The sequence below is a fragment of the Bubalus bubalis genome, chromosome 4, assembly GCF_019923935.1.
Source record: "Bubalus bubalis isolate 160015118507 breed Murrah chromosome 4, NDDB_SH_1, whole genome shotgun sequence".
NCBI lineage: Eukaryota > Metazoa > Chordata > Mammalia > Artiodactyla > Bovidae > Bubalus > Bubalus bubalis.
Window position 1 is genome coordinate 5,694,751 of NC_059160.1, and position 18,341 is coordinate 5,713,091.

General features: G+C 55.8%; 1 protein-coding gene across 2 annotated transcripts in view; it reads left to right on the plus strand.

Moving 5' to 3' along the window:
• Window positions 1-15,376, plus strand: part of EFCAB6 (EF-hand calcium binding domain 6) — a 259,814-nt gene extending 244,438 nt beyond the window's left edge. For both annotated transcript variants that reach the window (XM_025282724.3, XM_025282725.3), the window contains 5 exons: window positions 5,181-5,417; window positions 6,930-7,089; window positions 8,643-8,827; window positions 12,182-12,331; window positions 14,935-15,376. In XM_025282724.3, coding sequence (XP_025138509.3) covers window positions 5,181-5,417; window positions 6,930-7,089; window positions 8,643-8,827; window positions 12,182-12,331; window positions 14,935-15,057 — 855 coding nt within the window. In that variant the 3' untranslated portion in view covers window positions 15,058-15,376. The remainder of the gene's footprint in view (window positions 1-5,180; window positions 5,418-6,929; window positions 7,090-8,642; window positions 8,828-12,181; window positions 12,332-14,934) is intronic.
• The last annotated feature ends 2,965 nt before the right edge of the window (window positions 15,377-18,341 follow it).

Consider the following 18,341-nt stretch of genomic DNA (forward strand, 5'->3'; position numbering starts at 1 on the left):
CAGTTCTGCCTTCTCCATCTTTGACCCCTGCTGTCTCTGCCTGCCCCCGGCCCCGCCCCCTTGTATCTATCTGGTCAAGTGAATTCTTTTCTGACCACGCCTTTCCCTGCTGGAGCTGACCACGCCCCGCTTTGCCCTACGCGCCCCCCACGCCAGCTCTCCATCATCTGCTGACCCCTTGGCACCCTCTTGCGTGTCCTTGCGCACAGCGCTATCTGTCTTGGCTGCACAGTGAGTGCCCAAAGGCAGCAGGCACCCGCTCCTTCACTGAGGAGTGGACTTCTGGTCCTCTGAGCAGAGTGCTGACATCAGGTCCTAGGGAACCAAGGAGGGCCTGCTCCCTGCCTCCCTTGAGTCTGCATCCCGGGAGGGTAGAGAGAGATTAAATGCCTGTGGGAACATCATTTCTGTGATTCCACACCACTCTCTGCTGTAAAGGGAGGTGCAGCATGCTAGGAGAGCAGAGCTAGGGGCTGGTCTGGACCCAGGGGGTCAGGGTGCTTTCCTTGAGGACACCGTGCTGGGATGTGGACCCAGGAGACACACCCTGCTCATGGGGTCTTTGTTCCTTGAGGGGCAGATGGACAGTAAACAAAATATGTTAAGATATGTATATCTTGGATGGCCATAGAGGCAAAAAATAAAAACCAGGAAAGAGTGCAGTGCTGGGGAATTGTTGTAGGGAGGGGTGGGGGCAATACATTGTGAGGAGGGCAGTCAGGGGAGGCCCCTGAGAAGGAGACATCTGATTAAAGACCAGGCCAGGTGGATGGCTGGGAGCAGACGAGGTCGAATCACGGATGTGTTTCGGAGCTGGAAGCAACAGGATTTCCTCAGTGAGTCTGGGTATAATAGAGAGAAGAAGGGCAGAGGATAAGGAGGCCGAAGGAGCCAGGGATGGGGTGCTGCGGGGGTGGTGACAGGGAAGAGGGGTGGTGGGTGCCTCACTGATCTGATGTCCACCGTCACACACCTTTGGTCCCACTCCCACTTCCTGTTCACTTCCTCTTTTGCTCAACCACATCTTTACTTGCCCTTTCAGGGACAAGTAAGCCAGAGAGCTTCTCTATTTCATGCTCATCCTCAAAAGGTAGTTTGGCTGGGGATAGAGTTCTAAATCCAAGTTTTCTCCCCCTGACACTTTAAAGCGATCTCTTAGCTGCCTTCCAGCATCTCTCCGTGCAGGTGAGACGTCTGCTAATTATCACTTGCTTGCTCCAGGGCCCAGGTCCCAGCGAGGAAGAAAGGCAGGGGCTGCCAGTGCCAGTTCCCTTTTACCAGAGGCCCTGCGCCGAGAATGGGGGTGAGGTGTGAGGAGACGGGAGCCAGGCGGGCGCTTGCGATAAGCCCCAAATGCTCCACACGCAGCTCACCCCTCGGATCAACCCTGGGCATGGTCCCCACTTGGAGGTGGTCCCGAAGCTGCCTTGGCTGGTCCTAGAGACTGGGCTCCTCTGTGTTGGCCTCCAGGCCTCTATCCTCAGTGACCGTGGAAATCCTGTGCCCACTGTCGGCACAGGCTAGCCGCGGCTCTTCCCGGCTGCCTCTGTTTCCATGTCAGGCAGTGGGCGATGGCTTCATTCTAACTGCCCGTCTCACACGGGGGCCTCTCGTCTGTTCCCGAGAGAGTCCCACCCACCACCTGCGTCACACCAGGCCTCCAATGCCATGCTGCTCATCTCTGTTTCTGTTTAATCCCATTTCTCTGTTGTGTTTGAACATAACAGTGCATTTTCAAAAATAGCTTCCACCTCTTGGCTGAAATTCTCCATCTGTTCATGCATGTTGTGCACCTTTTCTATTACATCCATGGACGCCTTAGTTCATGGATCTAATGTGTTGTTTTAATGTCCTTAGTTTAATGTCCATAGTTGTTTTAATGTCCTTGTCTGATAATCCCCACACTGGGGGTCATCTCTGAGTCTTACCTGTTGACGGCTGTATCTCTTGGCAATGGGTCAGTTTTCCTTTTGTTTGTATGTAGAACTTTAAAAAAAAAATGCTGAATGACAGTCAGCATGTAAAGGAGAATCGTAGACCGTGGTGGAAATAATATTTATGGCTGGAAACAGGCTCACCTCTTCTCTGTCAGGCTGTGAGTGTGGGGGTTTGTTGAGTCAGTCTGGTGGGTGATCGAGCCACATTTGAACTTTATTACTGCTATGCTCACCCCTGGTGTGCTCGGAGGCAGATCCCTCCAGCAGAAGGAGCCCCCCGGGCTTGAGTGGACTCGCTTTGCCTCCCTCAGTGGCTTCGCCTCCCAGGAGAGGGTGTCTGGAGAAACGGGTGGTGTCTCACATCTGTCCTCCACCAGTAGCCTCCCCTTCAGGAGCAGCAGCAAAGGCTGAAGAAGGAGGGCTTGTGAGCTTGATCATTCCCTGTGCCCAAGACTCCCAGCCTAAGCGCCAGCCCCCATTTGGCCTTCAGGAATTTGCTAACATCTCAGCCGATTTCTTCCCACACTCCCACTTCCTTCTGAGCCCCACCGGGCATGAGAGCTGGGGTGTCAGGATCTCCTTGGAGCCTTGGGGCTCGATGGAATTCAGTCCTCTTGGCTCCTGCAGCCTCGGCTCGCAGACAGGCTAGAGAAGAGTTCTGAATCTGTAGGTATTCGGCTTTTTCTTGCTGGTAAGATGGGGTGGCGTTCCCTTGCAGCTTGCCGCCTCACGAGCAGAAGCAGGACTGAGGTCCTGAGTCCTTATGTTTAGCAGGCCACTGACTGCTCTTCTGCATTCCCAGGGAATCTTTCAGCAGGCCACGATCTGCCACATGACGTGGAAACTCACTTGCGTTTCAGCTTATTCACAGACCACAAGAATTCTTCGGGTTTCACGTCCAGCTCACAGGGCTGTAATTCTCCAGAATCTACTTTTGGGGTGCCCATTCCCAGTCCTCTCGATGCCTCGCCTGTCCCCGCAGCACCCCCACCCCCAGCCGCCATCCTGCACTGCATCCCTGGCTCCATCAGTGTCCTGGGCCGTAACCTGTCAGGACTGGAGAACCACGTGTGGCCTCCCTTTCTTTACCGGCCCACCCAGGCTCCTGTCATCCTGTTGTTGTGTGGTCACTAAGTCATGTCCTACTCTTTTGCAACCTCATGGACCGCAGTAGCCCACCAGGCTCTTCTGTCCATGGGATTTCCCGGGCAAGGATATTGGAGTGGGTTGCCATTCCCTTCTCCAGGGGAATCTTCTTGACCCAGGGATCGAACCTGTGTCTCCTGCATTGGCAGGTGGATCCTTTGCCACTGAGCCCCTGAGTCATCCTAGGGATGTGTATTCTTCCCATCGAGGCCCCTTCAGTTACAAGAAGATGAGAATAGGGTTTGCGTGGTCCTGCGTTGACCTCACTGCCTCACAGGATTTCATCAGGAAGGTGGTGGGCCCTGCCTCACGTGCCTGAGAACAAGCCCCTTTTGTTGTCCTGGGCTATTTTGTAAATGTCTTCACATCTGTGCTTCAACTTATCACCGCATCCCATCCTTTGTCTCTGTCCTTCATAGCATGACCTTCTTCCTGCCTGCCTCCCAAGTCTTGCTAAGACAGGAGGGCATGAGAGCCCACCAGCAGCCCGCCCTCCTCTTCAGCTTCATCTTTCTTCCGTAAAGCCCTTCCTGATGATGCACTCAGAACGTGGTTGAGCGCCCTGTCCCCTGTCCCTCTTCATTTCTAAAGGGTCTTCCCGTCTGGTCAGTTTTATCATGTGAGTCTTTGGGGGATCTTCAGCCACTAACAAACATGTATTGAGACCCCACTGAGTGTCAGCCCCTTTGCAAGACAGTTGGCATTTAAAGATGACTTTCAGAGTCATCTTGGGAGTCTCTCCAGGGAGTCTCTCAGCCCAGTGAGGTGTCACCTACAGGGGTGGCTCCATCAGGATACAGGTAGGAAGAGGAGAGCATCTGGTTTCCTTGGTGGTCCTGGAGAACTTTCCTGGAGGAGACCTTGGTGCCGGTGAGGTCTGTCTGAGCCTCTGTGGCCACTTTCTCAAGGACCCCTCACTTCCACTCCATGAAGTAGGTTTCCCTCATTGATCAAAACGAAAGCAACATGCAACTCTAGATGTGATAAATGACACTGAACTACACACACACGCACCCACCCCCCCCACACACACACACACACACGAAGTTGTTACGTAAGATGTAACCTTGGAGGGAAGTTGGGCAGAGGATCCAGGGACCTCTCTGTATCATCGTTGGAACATCCTTCAAACCTGTAATTATTTAAAAATTAAAAGCTTAGCACAAAAAGCTAAGACAAGTCAAGAAGACTGTCCCAGACTAAACCGTTTCTCCTTCTCAGGGCCTGGAATGTTCTCCCACTCTTCCTCAGCCCTCACTGCATCTTGTCCAGACTTTCAAGCAGCGTCGGACATGGCCCCTTTTCATTTGCCCCTGGAAAACCCCAGTGGAGCAGGCAAGCCGAGTGGCTTTCTGACCAAGTCGAGGCACAGGGCAGGAATGTCCCTCCTTGGCCTCCGGGTTGGAGATGCGGGCTGGAAGCTGGGCCTTAGGGGCTGTAAAAAAAAAAAACACAACGGAAGTTAAATTACCGTTCTCAGCTCCCTGAAAGCCCTCGAGCCACCTAGAGCGGCTCCCGTGGCACTGAGTCGTTCGGTGACATCCCGGCGACACGGGGCCCTCTCAGCCCGGTGACAACAGACACGCTGATGCCAAGGCCATAAGCTGCTCCCCGTCCTCCAGACGCCTCTCTCCTCATCTCCTGAGAGCACGCTGTTCGCCCTGAGAGTGACTTACACTGCGCAGCGGCCCGGGCTGTTCGCAGGGCTCTGGGGCTCTTCAGCAGGAGGGAGCCTCGCCGGGCTCCCCGGGGACCCAGAGAGACTGGGGTTTGAGTTGCGTTTTCCCCTAGAACATTCTTCCGTCCTGCAGCTCAGTCTCTGTGACTAATGCAAGATTTAATGGCCTTAAAGTGCTCGCTAAGGGCCCAATTCAATTAAAAAATGTCCCGCAGAAGCCATGGATAATCTGTGCCCCTCCCCAACCCCGCTTTCCCAGGAAGCTGGGGCTGGCCGGCCGGATGTTTTTCATTTTTCAATTTTTGTTTAACTTGACGTGAGCCCGGGACCCAGCGAAGGAGCGCGCCGCCTTCACCGGCTTCTGGCCCCCTTGCCTAGGGTGTGTGCTGACCCAAGGGTGACCTCTGCTTCTTTGCCAGTTTGACAGGCTCTGGGAGGAGATGCCCGTCAACTCCAAGGGGAGGCTGAGGTACCTGGACTTCCTGAGCAGCTTCAACGTGGACAAGCCGGCCACGCCACTTGCCACGGGTGACTCAGCCAAGGCGCAGAGAGGGAGCAGCGTCCCCGAGGTCTCTGGTCCAGACCGGGGCTGGTCTGCAGGGTCGTCGCCCACTCACGACCCAAAAGCGGGGTCCAAGCCACGGAGTCACCCCTGCGTGAGTTTCTTCCCGTCTCTCGGCATCTCACTGGGTCCACGTTCTCCCCAGGCCAGGGACTTCGTGTCCCCAAGGGTTCGGGTGACAGAGGTGTCCTGGAATGAGCCCCTGGGCCCAGGGGGTTCTGGAGAGGAGCCACTGGTGGGTCCTCTCAGTCACCTGCCTTGGAGGGGAGGGTGGTGGGCATCGGGGGCAGAAGAGACGGAGGGGAATTGGGGGTGGGGGGCAAGACCTGGGGGAGGGGGCAGGTCAGCCATTGTCAAGGGCGTTGTCACCCAGGAACACAGATGCCCCCAGGGTGGACAGATCTGCTGAGGGCCACGTACCGAGAGGTAAGGCGTGTTAATGCCCATTTTACAGTTGAAGATCCAACACTCTTAAGAGGGACCCGTGTGGGCTCAGGGTCCCTTGTTAGCACAGAGAGGCCTGACGGCAAACCCAGGCTGTCTGATCGCACAGCCCTGGTCCTGGGCCGAGCCCCCCAGCCTGGGATGAAAGGAGGGGCTCAGTCTTGCAGAGGGGCTCCCTTCCTCTGTAAGAAGCATGACAGGGCCTCTGGGGGGGCGTGGTGTTTGAGGGGATGGCAACTAGGCACGTGGGCACCCACCTCCATGCTTCATGCGTGGTGAGCCATCCAAGACGGAGCTGGTTCCTCATTCAGTCAACACGTGTCTACTGCACACCTACTACGTGCCGAGAATGAACACCGGCCCCTGCACTTGTGGAGTTTATGCTCTCGTAGGGGACGATGGGCAAGCCAGTGAACCTGTAAGCGGAGTGTTTAGTGCATTAAAGATGGTCAGTGGATCAGACTCAAGGGGGTCAAAGCACCCCAAGGACATCAACGGCCCAGTCCCCAAAACCTGTGATGTGCACCTTACCTGCTGAGGGGGGAATCAAGGCTGCAGATGGAGTTAGAGCTGCTCATCAGCTAACAAGATTGTCCCCGAGTGTCCAGGGGGCCCAACTGACCTTGTCCAGTCAGTGGGGACACAGAGGCACATGGGACATACAGGAGAGACTCAATTTGAGAAAGACCCACCCACCATTGCCTGGTGGCTCAGATGACAAAGAATCTGGTCTGCAACACAGGAGACTTGGGTTCAGTCAGGGGTTGGGAAGATCCCCTGGAGAAGGAAATGGCAACCCACTCCAGTATTCTTGCCTGGAAAATCCCATGGACAGAGGAGCCTGGCAGGCTACAGTCCATAGGATCGCAAAGAGTCGGACACGACTGAGCGACTAACACACACACACACCTATCGTTGCAGCTTTGAAGCTGGAGGACAAACGGGGCCTTGAGCCAAGAAATGTGGGGGCCTCTAGAAGCCAGGAAGGGAAAGGCTATATATTTGCACCCAAAACTGTTCTAGTTAAAATGGTTTTTCATTCTACTTCTGAAATAACACCTCCTATGAATTGCGCACCTCAAAACCCGGGTCACATCTATAGGTTTCTCCTATGACGTCCCTCTAGAATCTCCAGGTACGAGACTGTTTTCTTTCTCGCTAGACCCCCTCAAGCGTGAGCGGGACCCCACCCCTGCAGAACTGCGAGCCCATCGAGACCAAGCTTCGCAAGAAGGTCCAGGGCTGCTGGCGCGAGCTGCTACGCGAGTGCAAGGAGAGGGACCCCAACAAGCAGGGCGAGATCCCTGGCCCCGAGTTCCTGGGTGCGTCCCATTCCTTCCCCCGAGGGTGCACGGGGCCACCTCCCAGCCCAGGTCCCCTCCTCCTGGTGGAGCCCAGGCAACCTGCGGCAGCATCTGGGGGACATAGGCTCCTGACGCCTCCGCCCTCACCGGGCAGGTCCACACCCACTGGATCAAGTCAGCACGCGTGACTCTAGGGGCTAGAACCTGCAGGCTGGTCGTGGTCTCTGGGCAGAATATAAACAGGGACGGGCTTTGAGAGCCCAGGGAGATGGACCGGGGGCCTGGGGCAGCCGGGGACACAGCTCGGTGCTGTTGGTTCGATGTTTGCCATGTATCACTTTGGTAAACTTCAAATGGGCTTCCCTGGTGGCTCAGAGGGTAAAGAATCCACTTGCCATGCAGGAGACCCAGGTTCAGTCCCTGGGTCAGGAAGACCCCCTGGAGAAGGGAATGGCTACCCACTCCTATATTCTTGCCTGGAGAATCCCATGGACCAGAGGAGCCTGGCACAGGCTACAGTCCATGGGGTCGCAAAGAATCAGACATGACTGAGCAACTCATAATTACTTGCTTACTTATCACTTTGGTAAACTTCAAATATTTATGAAAATCGGTTGCATTTACGTTCCCTCTAATTGCTGCATACTGAAAATCCCATGGACCAAGGAGCCTGGAAGGCTGCAGTCCATGGGGTCGCTGAGGGTCGGATACGACTGAGCGACTTCCCTTTCACTTTTCACTTTCATGCATTGGAAAAGGAAATGGCAGCCCACTCCAGTGTTCTTGCCTGGAGAATCCCAGGGACGGGGGAGCCTGGTGGGCTGCCGTCTGTGGTGTCGCACAGAGTCGGACACGACTGAAGTGACTTAGCAGTAGCAGCAGTTGATGCAACGAAAACCCAGTGCAACCAAAAATTATTAATTAAAAAGGAGGAAAGCTAGACACAGATCCTCAAAGTGCACAGTGGTTGTCTCTTCAGGGAGGTCCTTGTGTTCCAGAATGGAACATTAAGATCATCATTAGAATGAAAACCCCAAATGCACAATTTGGTGTAGCCTAGAAGACCCCTGAGAGCGTATCTCTGAAGCCCAGTTGAAAACGCTTGCGCAGAGGGCCAAGTCTGAATTCCTGACCCCAGGGGCCCCTGCCAGGCCCACAGCCTAGCACATGGAACCTTCCCTTCTCCCCACCTGCCTGGCCCTGCCCAACTCCCATGTGGCAGGAACCTCGCTCCATGCTCTCGCTGCCTGAGATCGTGGCCCCCCCACAGTGCTATGTTCCTACTGCTGTGACCGCAGCAACAGAGACCAGGCAAAGCTGGGCCAGCAGGCTAGGCCAGGACAGAGGGAGCCCAGCAGGACGCGGGGTCCCCCCCGTCCGGGCCACGCTTACCCTGTCGCTGCCTGTGCGTTTCCACATCCGTCCAGCCAGCGGCCGCGAGCCTGTGAAGCGAGGACCGGGCCGGGCCGTCTCAGCAAAGGAGGAGTGATGAGTGAGTGAGTGAGTGAAAGCTATGATGGAACCAAGAGGGAACCGCCCACCAGCAAGTGAACCGATGTGCTTGCCTTCAGCTCTCGTGGAGAAATTCAACCTGGACATCAGCAGAGACGAGTGCCAGCAGCTCCTCGTCAAGTACGACTTGAGGAACAACGGGAAGTTCGCTTATTGCAGCTTCATCCAGAGCTGCGTCCTCCTGTTAAAAGCAAAGGAGACCTCGCTGATGCAGAGAATGAAAATCCAGAACGCGAATAAAATGGTACGTGAATCACGCGGAGGACGGGGTGGGGCCGGGCTGCACGGGCTTCTCAGCTCCTCCTAAACCCTGTCCTCTCACGTCATGCAGGCACTGTGCGTATGAGCCTTCACCAGGCTGGGAGCCAGCAGCCTGGATCCAAGGCTTGCGAGCTGGCGGAGTGGCACCTGCCCGAGGGGGCCTCTGTGGGTTGGAGGGAACAGAGTCGGTGGCTCACAGGGCCGCCGGGAACAGGTTTCGGTCACTTAAGTGGAGACGCAGGTCAGGGGCGGCCACAGTGAAGGGAGACGCCTGTACCTCACACATAACTGCTTGCTCGCTCATCAGGCGTCTGAGACGGGCCCACCTTGCTCAGAGACGCAGGATCTTTCTTGCATAAGCTGCACCCACGATGCATTGTCTGCAGTCCTCTTGTTGCTTCTTTGAAGAGGAATGAGACCCTAAAGATGCTTAAATCTTGCAACTGGAGGCCCCTGGGTTTTTACCTTTTTTCTGTCATTTGTAACTGTATGGTTCTCACCCACACCCAGTTCAACCGCACTGTTAAGGACACGCCTTTCTCAAGTCTTTCCAAAGCATGAAGACTTCCACGCTCACGTTCTATCATCTGTAACACTGAATTGAGTTACACTGAATTAAATAAGTACGAACAGGCCTTGTTGACTTGGAGACAAACACGGCCAATGCCAGTCACCCTCAGACCCAGCTGTGGGGACCAGAGGTGTGGGGCAAGCCCGGCAGCCCCCCACCCAGGCGCCCGCATCCCAGCGGCAGCCGAGTGATGGTGTGCCAGCCAGCAAACAGTGGATTCCATGCAGCGAAATCTGTCATTTTGTGCAAAATCAGGCCGCATCTCACCATAGTTTCTAGTTTAGACAAGCAAGAGCTAGCACCAAAGGCTTACAACAAACAATGGAAGAAAAACTTAGCTTTATGACAATTCTTTCTCTAGCTCAGTTATTCTATAAGTAGAGAAAATACTTTCCTCGTTCAATTGTCAGAGGGTCCGCCTGCGAGCATAATTGGAGAGCCATGGAGACCCCTGCCCGCTCTGGCCCTACTCTGCTTCTTTGGGCCTAGTTCTGTAAGTGAGGGGTGGTCTGCTGGCTTTGAAGAGCCTGTGAGGGGTGGCCTGCTGGGAAGAGGCTTCACGCCCCCTTCCAAGCCCCCCGTGTGCAGAGGCCAGCCTGCTCCCAGGTGCATTGCCTATCCTCGCAGAGGCATCCAAACGCTGCTCATGGACTGCTTGTGTGTATGTGGCGGGGCTGACTGAGATTGTGTATGGGAAGTGAGAGGCCCCACCCCCCAACCAGGAGCCTGGGCCCCCTGGCAGATGTTCCAGCTCACCTCCGTGTGCCCCTGCCTCGCCCCCAGCTCTGGTCGTGCACCCAAACCCAACCACAGCCTCCACTCCGCAGCTCAGGACAGTCCTGCCTTCCATCCAGGAGCCCACCCGGGGCCTGATTGACAGGTGGTGAGACTCCCGGGAGCCTCTCCCAGGAAGGAGTGGGACCAGGGCCCGCCCCGCCCCTGCCTGGTCCCCTCTGCAGGCGGACCCTGGCCCCACCACGCCAGCCATCTCAAGGGCCATTTCCTTTTCTAGCATTTTGAGGCTTTCTTCTGTAGCCTTAACAGCAGACACACTCCTCTGAGGAAGTGAGCTGGGGCTTTGCTTTTTTTTTTTTTAATAATTCTAGTTATTTACTTATTTTGGCTGTGCTGGGTCTTTTTTTGCTGCACAGGCTTTTGTCTATTTGCAGCAAGCAGGGGCTACTCTCGAGCTGTGCTGCGCGGGCTTCTCACGGTGGTGGCTTCTCGTGTTGCGGAGCACAGGCTCTAGGCACGTGGGTTTCAGTAGTTGCAGCTCCGAGGCTGTAGAGCACAGGCTTTCCCTGGTGGCTCAGACGGTAAAGTGTCTGCCTGCAGTGCCAGAGACCCGGGTTCGATCCCTGGGTCGGGAAGATCCCCTGGAGAAAGCAATGGCAACCCACTCCAGTACTCTTGCCTGAAGAATCCCATGGAGGGAGGAGCCTGGTAGGTTACAGTCCATGGGGTCGCAGAGTCAGACACGACTGAGTGACTTCACTTTCCCCTTCAGTAGTCGTGGAGCACGGGCTGAGTTGCTCTGAGGCACATGGAATCTCCCAGGACCAGGGATCTAACCCATGTCTCTCCTGCATTTGTAGGCAGATTCTTAACAACTGAGCCACCAGGGGAGCCCTGGGACTTTGCTTCTGGGGGGCACTGCTAGCGGCCAAGGACCCCTGGGTGGGTTGGTGTCCCGGGCTGGGATGGGAAAACCCTTTCTCAAGCCGGACTTAGGTGTGGGAAGAGCAAGTGCTCACAGAATCCCTTCTCTTCCATGGGTGGGGACCAGCTGATTGGTAAATCAGCTGCTGGTGAAGCTACAGGGCATCTGGTGAGTTTCTATCATAGGTGCTAAAGGATGTAAAAATTGAAGGCAATTTAACATTGTGCTAATGTGTTTGATGTGGTGCCATGTTAAAAATTAAACTTTCCCAAAATGTATTACACTTTATTGCCTACAGTTCACCTCTGTGATATTCAGACATGTGTTGGGGCTAAATCATGCTAAAATATCTTGTTTTCAAATCTGATAGCACCTAAATGAAATAATCACAGTGTAGTGTGCTGTCTAATTACTAGATATAATTACAACCTTGCGATTTTTAAAAAACTCTGTTCATTATAAGAACCTACTAGAAGATCCAAATCGAATCTCTTTTTTTCCCCCCTCCAACTATTTCGGTTATCTGCCTGGCCATCCCCTCAAATACACAGGGAGGGGTTTCCTGGGATGGTGGTCTGGTGGTGTTGGCATCAAACGGAGCCCGGAGGGGTCCTGATCCTGCCCCTTTGCCTCCATTAGCCTACATTTCCCAATCCAGGAAATGGGGATGAAGAGACCTACCTTCCTCCCAGGAGATGCTGTTTGTGATGAGCTTTATTTAGTCACTAAATCATGTCCGAGTCTTTGCGTCCCCGTGGACTGTAGCCCGCCAGGCTCCTCTGTCCACAGGATTCTCCAGGCAAGAACACTGGAGTGGGTTGCCATTTCCTCCTCCAGAGGATCTTCCTGACTCAGGGATCGAACCTGCATCTCCTACGTTGGCAGGCAGATTCTTTACCACCGAGCCACCTGGGACGAGCTTGCAGACTCCCTTCCAGCGGGGAGCCCTGGGTGGGGAGTGAGCCCTGGGGGCCAAGACGGAAGCAAGGCCCAGGAGAGGAGCTCACAGCCCCTTCCCTTTGCCTTGGGCCACAGCCTGTCCACACCATCCTTCCCACCCCAGAGCTCCTTTCTCACCTCCTCGTGGGTTTTGGCTCTTCTCCCAGAAAGAAGCCGGCGCTGAGACCTGCTCCTTTTACTCTGCCTTGCTTCGGATTCAGCCCAAGATCGTGCACTGCTGGAGGCCGATGCGGCGCACATTCAAAGCCTACGACGAGGGCGGGACGGGGCTTCTCAGCGTGGCTGACTTCAGGAAGGTGAGCATGGCTCTTGCGGGGCTTCTCCCTCCAAATAGGACGCGGTCGCCAAATGCCAGCAGCCAGAAAAACCTCAACAAAGGAGCCCCCAGGCCCGGAGGAAGGCCCAGGCATGGGCAAGCTGTCCAGACCTCACTTCCTGGGCTCCCCCAGGTTACTGGGGGCCACGTCCACTTGTCGTCCGCAGCCGACCCCAGGCTGTCCCCACCCCAAAGGCTTCTAGAATCCCGCTGGGCCTTCCCAGGGCACCAACATCTGAGTGCAGCCATCCGCTGCTGCTCCTCAGAGCCCTGCCTGCACCCCACACGAGGCCGCAGAGCAGAATGACGACCTCGGGGACTGAAGCACGTCCTGGGCCTGGCTACTCAGGGTCTGCAGACCCCAGCCCTGCCCTGCAAAAGCCCCCCACTCGGCCCTCCCCTCTCCCTCTGCTGTCCTGTCATGGAGGGGCTGCCCACCCCAGACCATGCAGTCTGGCCAACCAGCTCCCCCAGCAGAGACTGGACTCCGGGGCCTCTCCTGCCGGTCTGGGGGAGCACCTCGCCCGCCCCAGTCCACCAGCTGTAATCGCGACCCCCCCACAGCCCCACCTCTGGAACAGAATCTATGCTAGACTTTACCCCGCAGAACCTTTGGAGGGTTTCCTCCCGAAGGAAAGAAACGGGCCACCCTCGAGGGTGACTTAAAACTCCCACATTTGGAATAACGCAGAACTCCTCAAATTGTCAGCGGGCCTGGTCCCATTCTTTGCTTCTCTATCCCATCCCCGTCCTAGCTAAACACTAAGGTTGAGAAAATAATTGAAGTCTAGAATGTTAGATTAAAAATCAAATATTACAGCCAGGAAAAAAAAACTCAGTCAACACATCAAAGCAAGAAAGGGTTATGACCTCTCAGTGCACTTAGGAAAAATGTATTCCTTAGATTTCTCTGCGCTTCAACAACTAAGACAATAAAATTTTTATGTAAAAAAGCTTTTCTTAAATAGCGATGCAGGCAGATGAACGGCAGTTAGTGGGTCTGAATTTTCAAGGACCCCACGCAGGGCACTAGAGAGTGAGGGGCCCCTGGAGCAACACACACACAGTGGGTGGGGCCAGGCCTGTCACTGGCGGCGGTGAATACCCTGTCACCTCCCCCACGTGGCCTCCAGCTCACAGCGCTGGTTAGTCACTCACTCATGTCCAACCCTTTGCAAGACCATGGACTATAACCTGCCAGGCTCCTCTGCCCATGGAATTCTCCAGGCAAGAATACTGGAGTGGGTTGCCATGCCCTTCTCCAGGGGATCTTCCTGACCCATGGATCAAACCTGGGTCGCCCGCATTGCAGGCAGATTCTTTACTGTCTGAGCCACCAGAGAAGCCCCGATCTTTACTTTGGGGTCAAATACAATTCTCAGCCAGAGAATAGAAGGAAGATAACACCCTAAGAACTCGGGGTGGGTGACAAGCAGGGAGGGGGCAAGAGAAACGGAGACATTGCCCTTGGCAATGAGACCCGATGGGTGCTGGGCCCTCTGGACACCCAGGTTCACTCCCCTTTCCTGCTCTCAGCCCATCAGCCCCAGAGGCAGGCCAGCTGACCACAGCCCCACGGGCCTGGGCCAGTCCTGCCGGCCCTGGAGGAAACTTGGGTTCTTCCAACCCCACTCTCTAGCCTCCTCTGAGAAATGAATTATAACACAAAATATACATAGGAAATGTATAACCTAATCTTCATATTTATTTAATAGGGTATATATCACAGTGTCTCAGTTGCATATAACAGAGGTGAAATAAATCACAGCAGCTTAGACATGGTAGTTTTCTTCTCTCTCATGTAAAAGAATCCCAGAGGTAGGAAGTCCGGAGCTGGCATGGTGTCTGGACTGTCATCAGGGACATCTGTATTTTTTTTTCCTACCATCCTCAATACCTGGATTCCTTCCCCCAAGGTGGCCTCATAGCCCAAGATGGCTGCTGGAGCCCCAGCATCACTTCAGCATTCCAGGCAGCAGAGAAGAGAGAAGGAGGGCATGCCTGTTTTCTTTAGGGGAGGCTTCCTAAAAGTCCAGCATAGCATTCTCATTTTGTTTTAGTGGCCAGAACTGTGAGAGAGGCTGAGAATTGTCACCTTTCATTTTGGCTGGGCACACAGCAGTCTGGAAGAAAATCAGGGTCTGATAATAGAAGGGGAAGGGCCAATGGGCATTGGTTGGGAAATCAGCAGGCTCTGGCATGGGATGTATTACTGTTGAGTCATAACTACTCGCTGAAGCCTGCACCTGCGGGCCTGCCCTCCTCCCCTCCCCTGAAGCTGCACCCCAAGGCCTCCCACCTAGTTAAGGCTCCGTGGCCAGTCTCCCCTCCAATCCCCTCCGCTCTGTCCATCTTCCTCGTCCTCCACGTTGACCAGCCTCACAACACCTGTGTTGCTAGACAGGGCTGCCTTGTTGGAAGGGTTGGGGGGGCGGGGGGAGGGCGTGACTCTGGAGGTGGGCTGTCCAGGCTCGGGGTGGGAGGAGAGGTGGGCAAGGGCCCAGCCTCTTCCTGGCCTAGCCAGCCTCCATGGTCTTGGTCTTGAACGGCTCCAGTACCAGGGGCGGCTCCTCTCCCCCGCAGGTCCTGAGGCAGTACAGCATCAACCTCTCCGAGGAGGAGTTCTTCCACATCCTGGAGTATTACGACAAGACTCTGTCTTCAAAAATCTCCTACAACGACTTCCTCAGGGCCTTCCTCCAGTAGGGGCCCCGCACCGTGAGCCCAGTGAGGACAGACAGGGACCGCAGGGCCCGTCCCCACGCCCCAGGAAATCTATCAGCAGAGGGTCTCATGAACGTCCGGGGCATCCCCCCAAGCTCAGCCCACACCCGCACCCAACCTGCATCTTTGTGAAGTCAGCCCAGGCCTGGGCTCCAGGGTTGGCAGCGGCCGCTCTGGAAGGCCCTGGGCTGCCCCACTGAGCTCAGGACCCCTCTTAGTCTGAGCAGATTAAAATGTTAGCCTTTGCAAGAATGATTCTTGAGACTTTAAAAGAACCACCAACAATAAACTTGGAAACTCAGAATTTCTGCCAATTTTATTCGTTAAGAGCCTGCTGGGTGACTCGGGGACACCCCCTCCTCCACGCAGGCCCCGGGGCTTCCCCGACGTGGGGCAGACCTGCACCCCTGCCAGGCTTGTCCACAGGGCGACCTCTCTGTCCTGGGGGCGCAGGCACCAGCCGGACACCACGAGGAGCGGCCATCTGAGTCAGGCCCCGTTGGTGCAGCGGGGGCTCCGCCCTTCCGGGCCCAGCAGTACCCATTTCGAAACACAGCAGGGTCTGACAGACCAAGTGCCGGGCTGTGTGCTTAGTCACTCAGTCGTGTCCGACTCTTTGCCACCCTTGGACTGCAGCCCGCCAGGCTTCTCTGTCCAAGGGGTTCTCCAGGCAAGAACACTGGAGTCAGTTGTCATTTCCTCCTCCAGGGGATCTTCCCAACCCAGGGATCAAACCCATCTCTCCCTCTTTACCGTCTGAGCCACCTGGGAAGTCACACCAGGGAAGACAAGCCAAGAGAAGTTTTAAATCACCATAATTCTATCTACCCATCATGAAGCAGATGGAAGGGAAACAGAGCCTGTTGCCTTCTGGGAGGTTCTGGAAGGAACTGGAGAGGCAGGCAAGAGGGCTGCCCCTGAGCTGTGTGACCCCAGCTGTCAGGGAGGGGTGAGGACCAGGACCCTCCACAGTCACCCTGAGTAAACTCAGGAGCACGACACAGCCCAAGGCCCTCCCTGGGGGGGGCACTACCCAGCACCCACCGTGGCCCCAGCCACCAGGAGGGCAGGTTCCCCGGGGACCTGGGCAGTGGCCTAGCTTCTCCTCCCCTTACCTGGGGCCATCACCACCATGACCACGCCTCCTCCTCCTCTCCATGCTCCCACTGGACGCAGCCATGGCTGCTGATAAGGGAAGGAGGCAAATATTCAAACAGAAGCCACAGGGGCTCTTAGAAAGCCAGACCAACGCCAACCTCCTTTGAGCCCCGCTGGCCACACTGCACTCCAGCCAGCCGGTGAGGTCTCCACTCCCACTGCGGAGAGGGAGACACCAAGGCCCCGGCGGAGGGGAAGGACACCCTGTGGGATGCATGGGAGTGAGGAGGCGGCTCCTGGCATCCTGCTCAGCCTGGCGAGGGAGGCATCAGCAACCAGGCTGAGGAAGTCTGGCTGGGCCAGGACTGGGGAAACCCCAAGATTCCAGAGAATCTGGGGGCCCTGGGGGAGCTCAGAGGAGGAAGATGCCCACCACAGGGCAAGGGGTGCCCAGGCAGCCTGAGTTCAGGGAGGGGGATGTAGGATGGGGCTGTGGTTCCAAGTCAATGCCATGGAGCAGAAATGCCCTCTACCCCGGCAGCTCTGCTAAGAGGGAAGGTGGGTGGATGCCTCTGCCCCAGCATTTGGGGCCCCTCCTGTGTGTCCAGCCCCTGCCCCGTGTGCCCGGCTTCAGCCTTCCCCAGATACCTCTCACACACCCTCGCACTCTGCACCTGCTCCTCAGGGAATGCCAACTTGTCCTTCAGCACTCAGTGCAGAGCCGCCTCTTACAGGAAGCCTTCCTGACTTCCCCAGGCTGAGCTGGGCATTTCCTCCAGCGCGTTCAACAAGTGGCAAGTGGCTCATCCTGACACAGAAGCAGGACTCAATGGGGTCATAACTGGCCACACCCAGACCACCAGCCCTCCTGAAATATTCTCAGAGTACCTGTGGTGTCAGTGACACTGGGTTCAAGTTCCAGCTCTACCGTGACACCCAGCCAGGTCATTTTGCCCTCTCTGAGCCTCCATCACCACATCTACAAAATGAAGAGAACCCCTGCTTGCCTCGGGCTCATCCATCCATGGGTCTTTTCCCAGCCCCACGGGTCAAACACACACCTGCCTCCTAGAGCCCCCAACAAGGTAAATCAAAGATGATCAAAAGAGAAGGGATCAGGCCTGGTGGGGGAGCCCTGGGTCTACGGAAACCCAAAGAGCCCTGGCCCCACGCCTAGAGCTGGACCTCAGATGGAACCACAGCAAGAGGTCAGAGGAGGGTTTCAGCCCAGGGCCCTCAGAGCCAAAGCGGGGAGCCTGGGGGCTGGGCTGCTTCCGGAAGGCAGCCCCGTGTTCCCAGGTGGGCTCTGGGGGCCCTCTCCTCTCTTTCCTGGGCCCTTATATCCTGGTCAGGTATCTTCAGCCCTGGGTGTCCTTCCTAGGGCCTGGCCCAGCTGCGAGCAGCAGCCCCTCTGGATCCCAAGGTGTAGAAAGAACGGAGTGCCTGCTTTCCCCACCACAATAGAACTCATATGAGAGCAAATGGCCCCACCTGTCTCCCCTTCGTGTATCCACGTCCCTTGCTTTTGACCTTGAAGTCCCTGTCTCTGAATAACGTCCATTTCCCCACTCCTTGAAGCCACACTCAGCCACGTGACTTGTTTTGGCCAATGAGCCACAAGTTAGCATGACACAACCGAGGTCTGAGAAGCACCTGTGGTCTGGGGCCTCGAGATCCTGGAGAGGGCATCACTCCCTCCTGTACAAGACAAAAGGAGATTAACAACTTTCCATAAACCCACCCGAGAATGGAGTTCAACACAGTTCACTACGGTCTGGAGATAGGTACCTACAAGGAGATGCCAGACTCAAGCGCTGGCTTTTATGGGCTAGACACAAATGTAAACCAGCAAGAGGATTCAGCTGTAACATTTCAACAAATTGCCCAAAACCAAATGCAGGCTAGCCTGAGGACGTGGAGACTTGGGGGACTCTGACACCAAGGAACTGGGATCCTCCAGGAACCACCGCAGGAGCTCATGGACATCAGGGGGTTCCAGAGAAAGCTGCCGCCTTCCTGCACCTGCCATGGAGGGGCTAGAGGAGGAGCCAACTGACACACCTGTCCCTGGAAGGGAGCAGAAAAGCGCGCCATGCAGAGAAGAGGACACCAAGACCGTGCCCAAGGGCACTGGTGGGAACCCAGAGCAGGAGAGGGGGCAGAGCGGG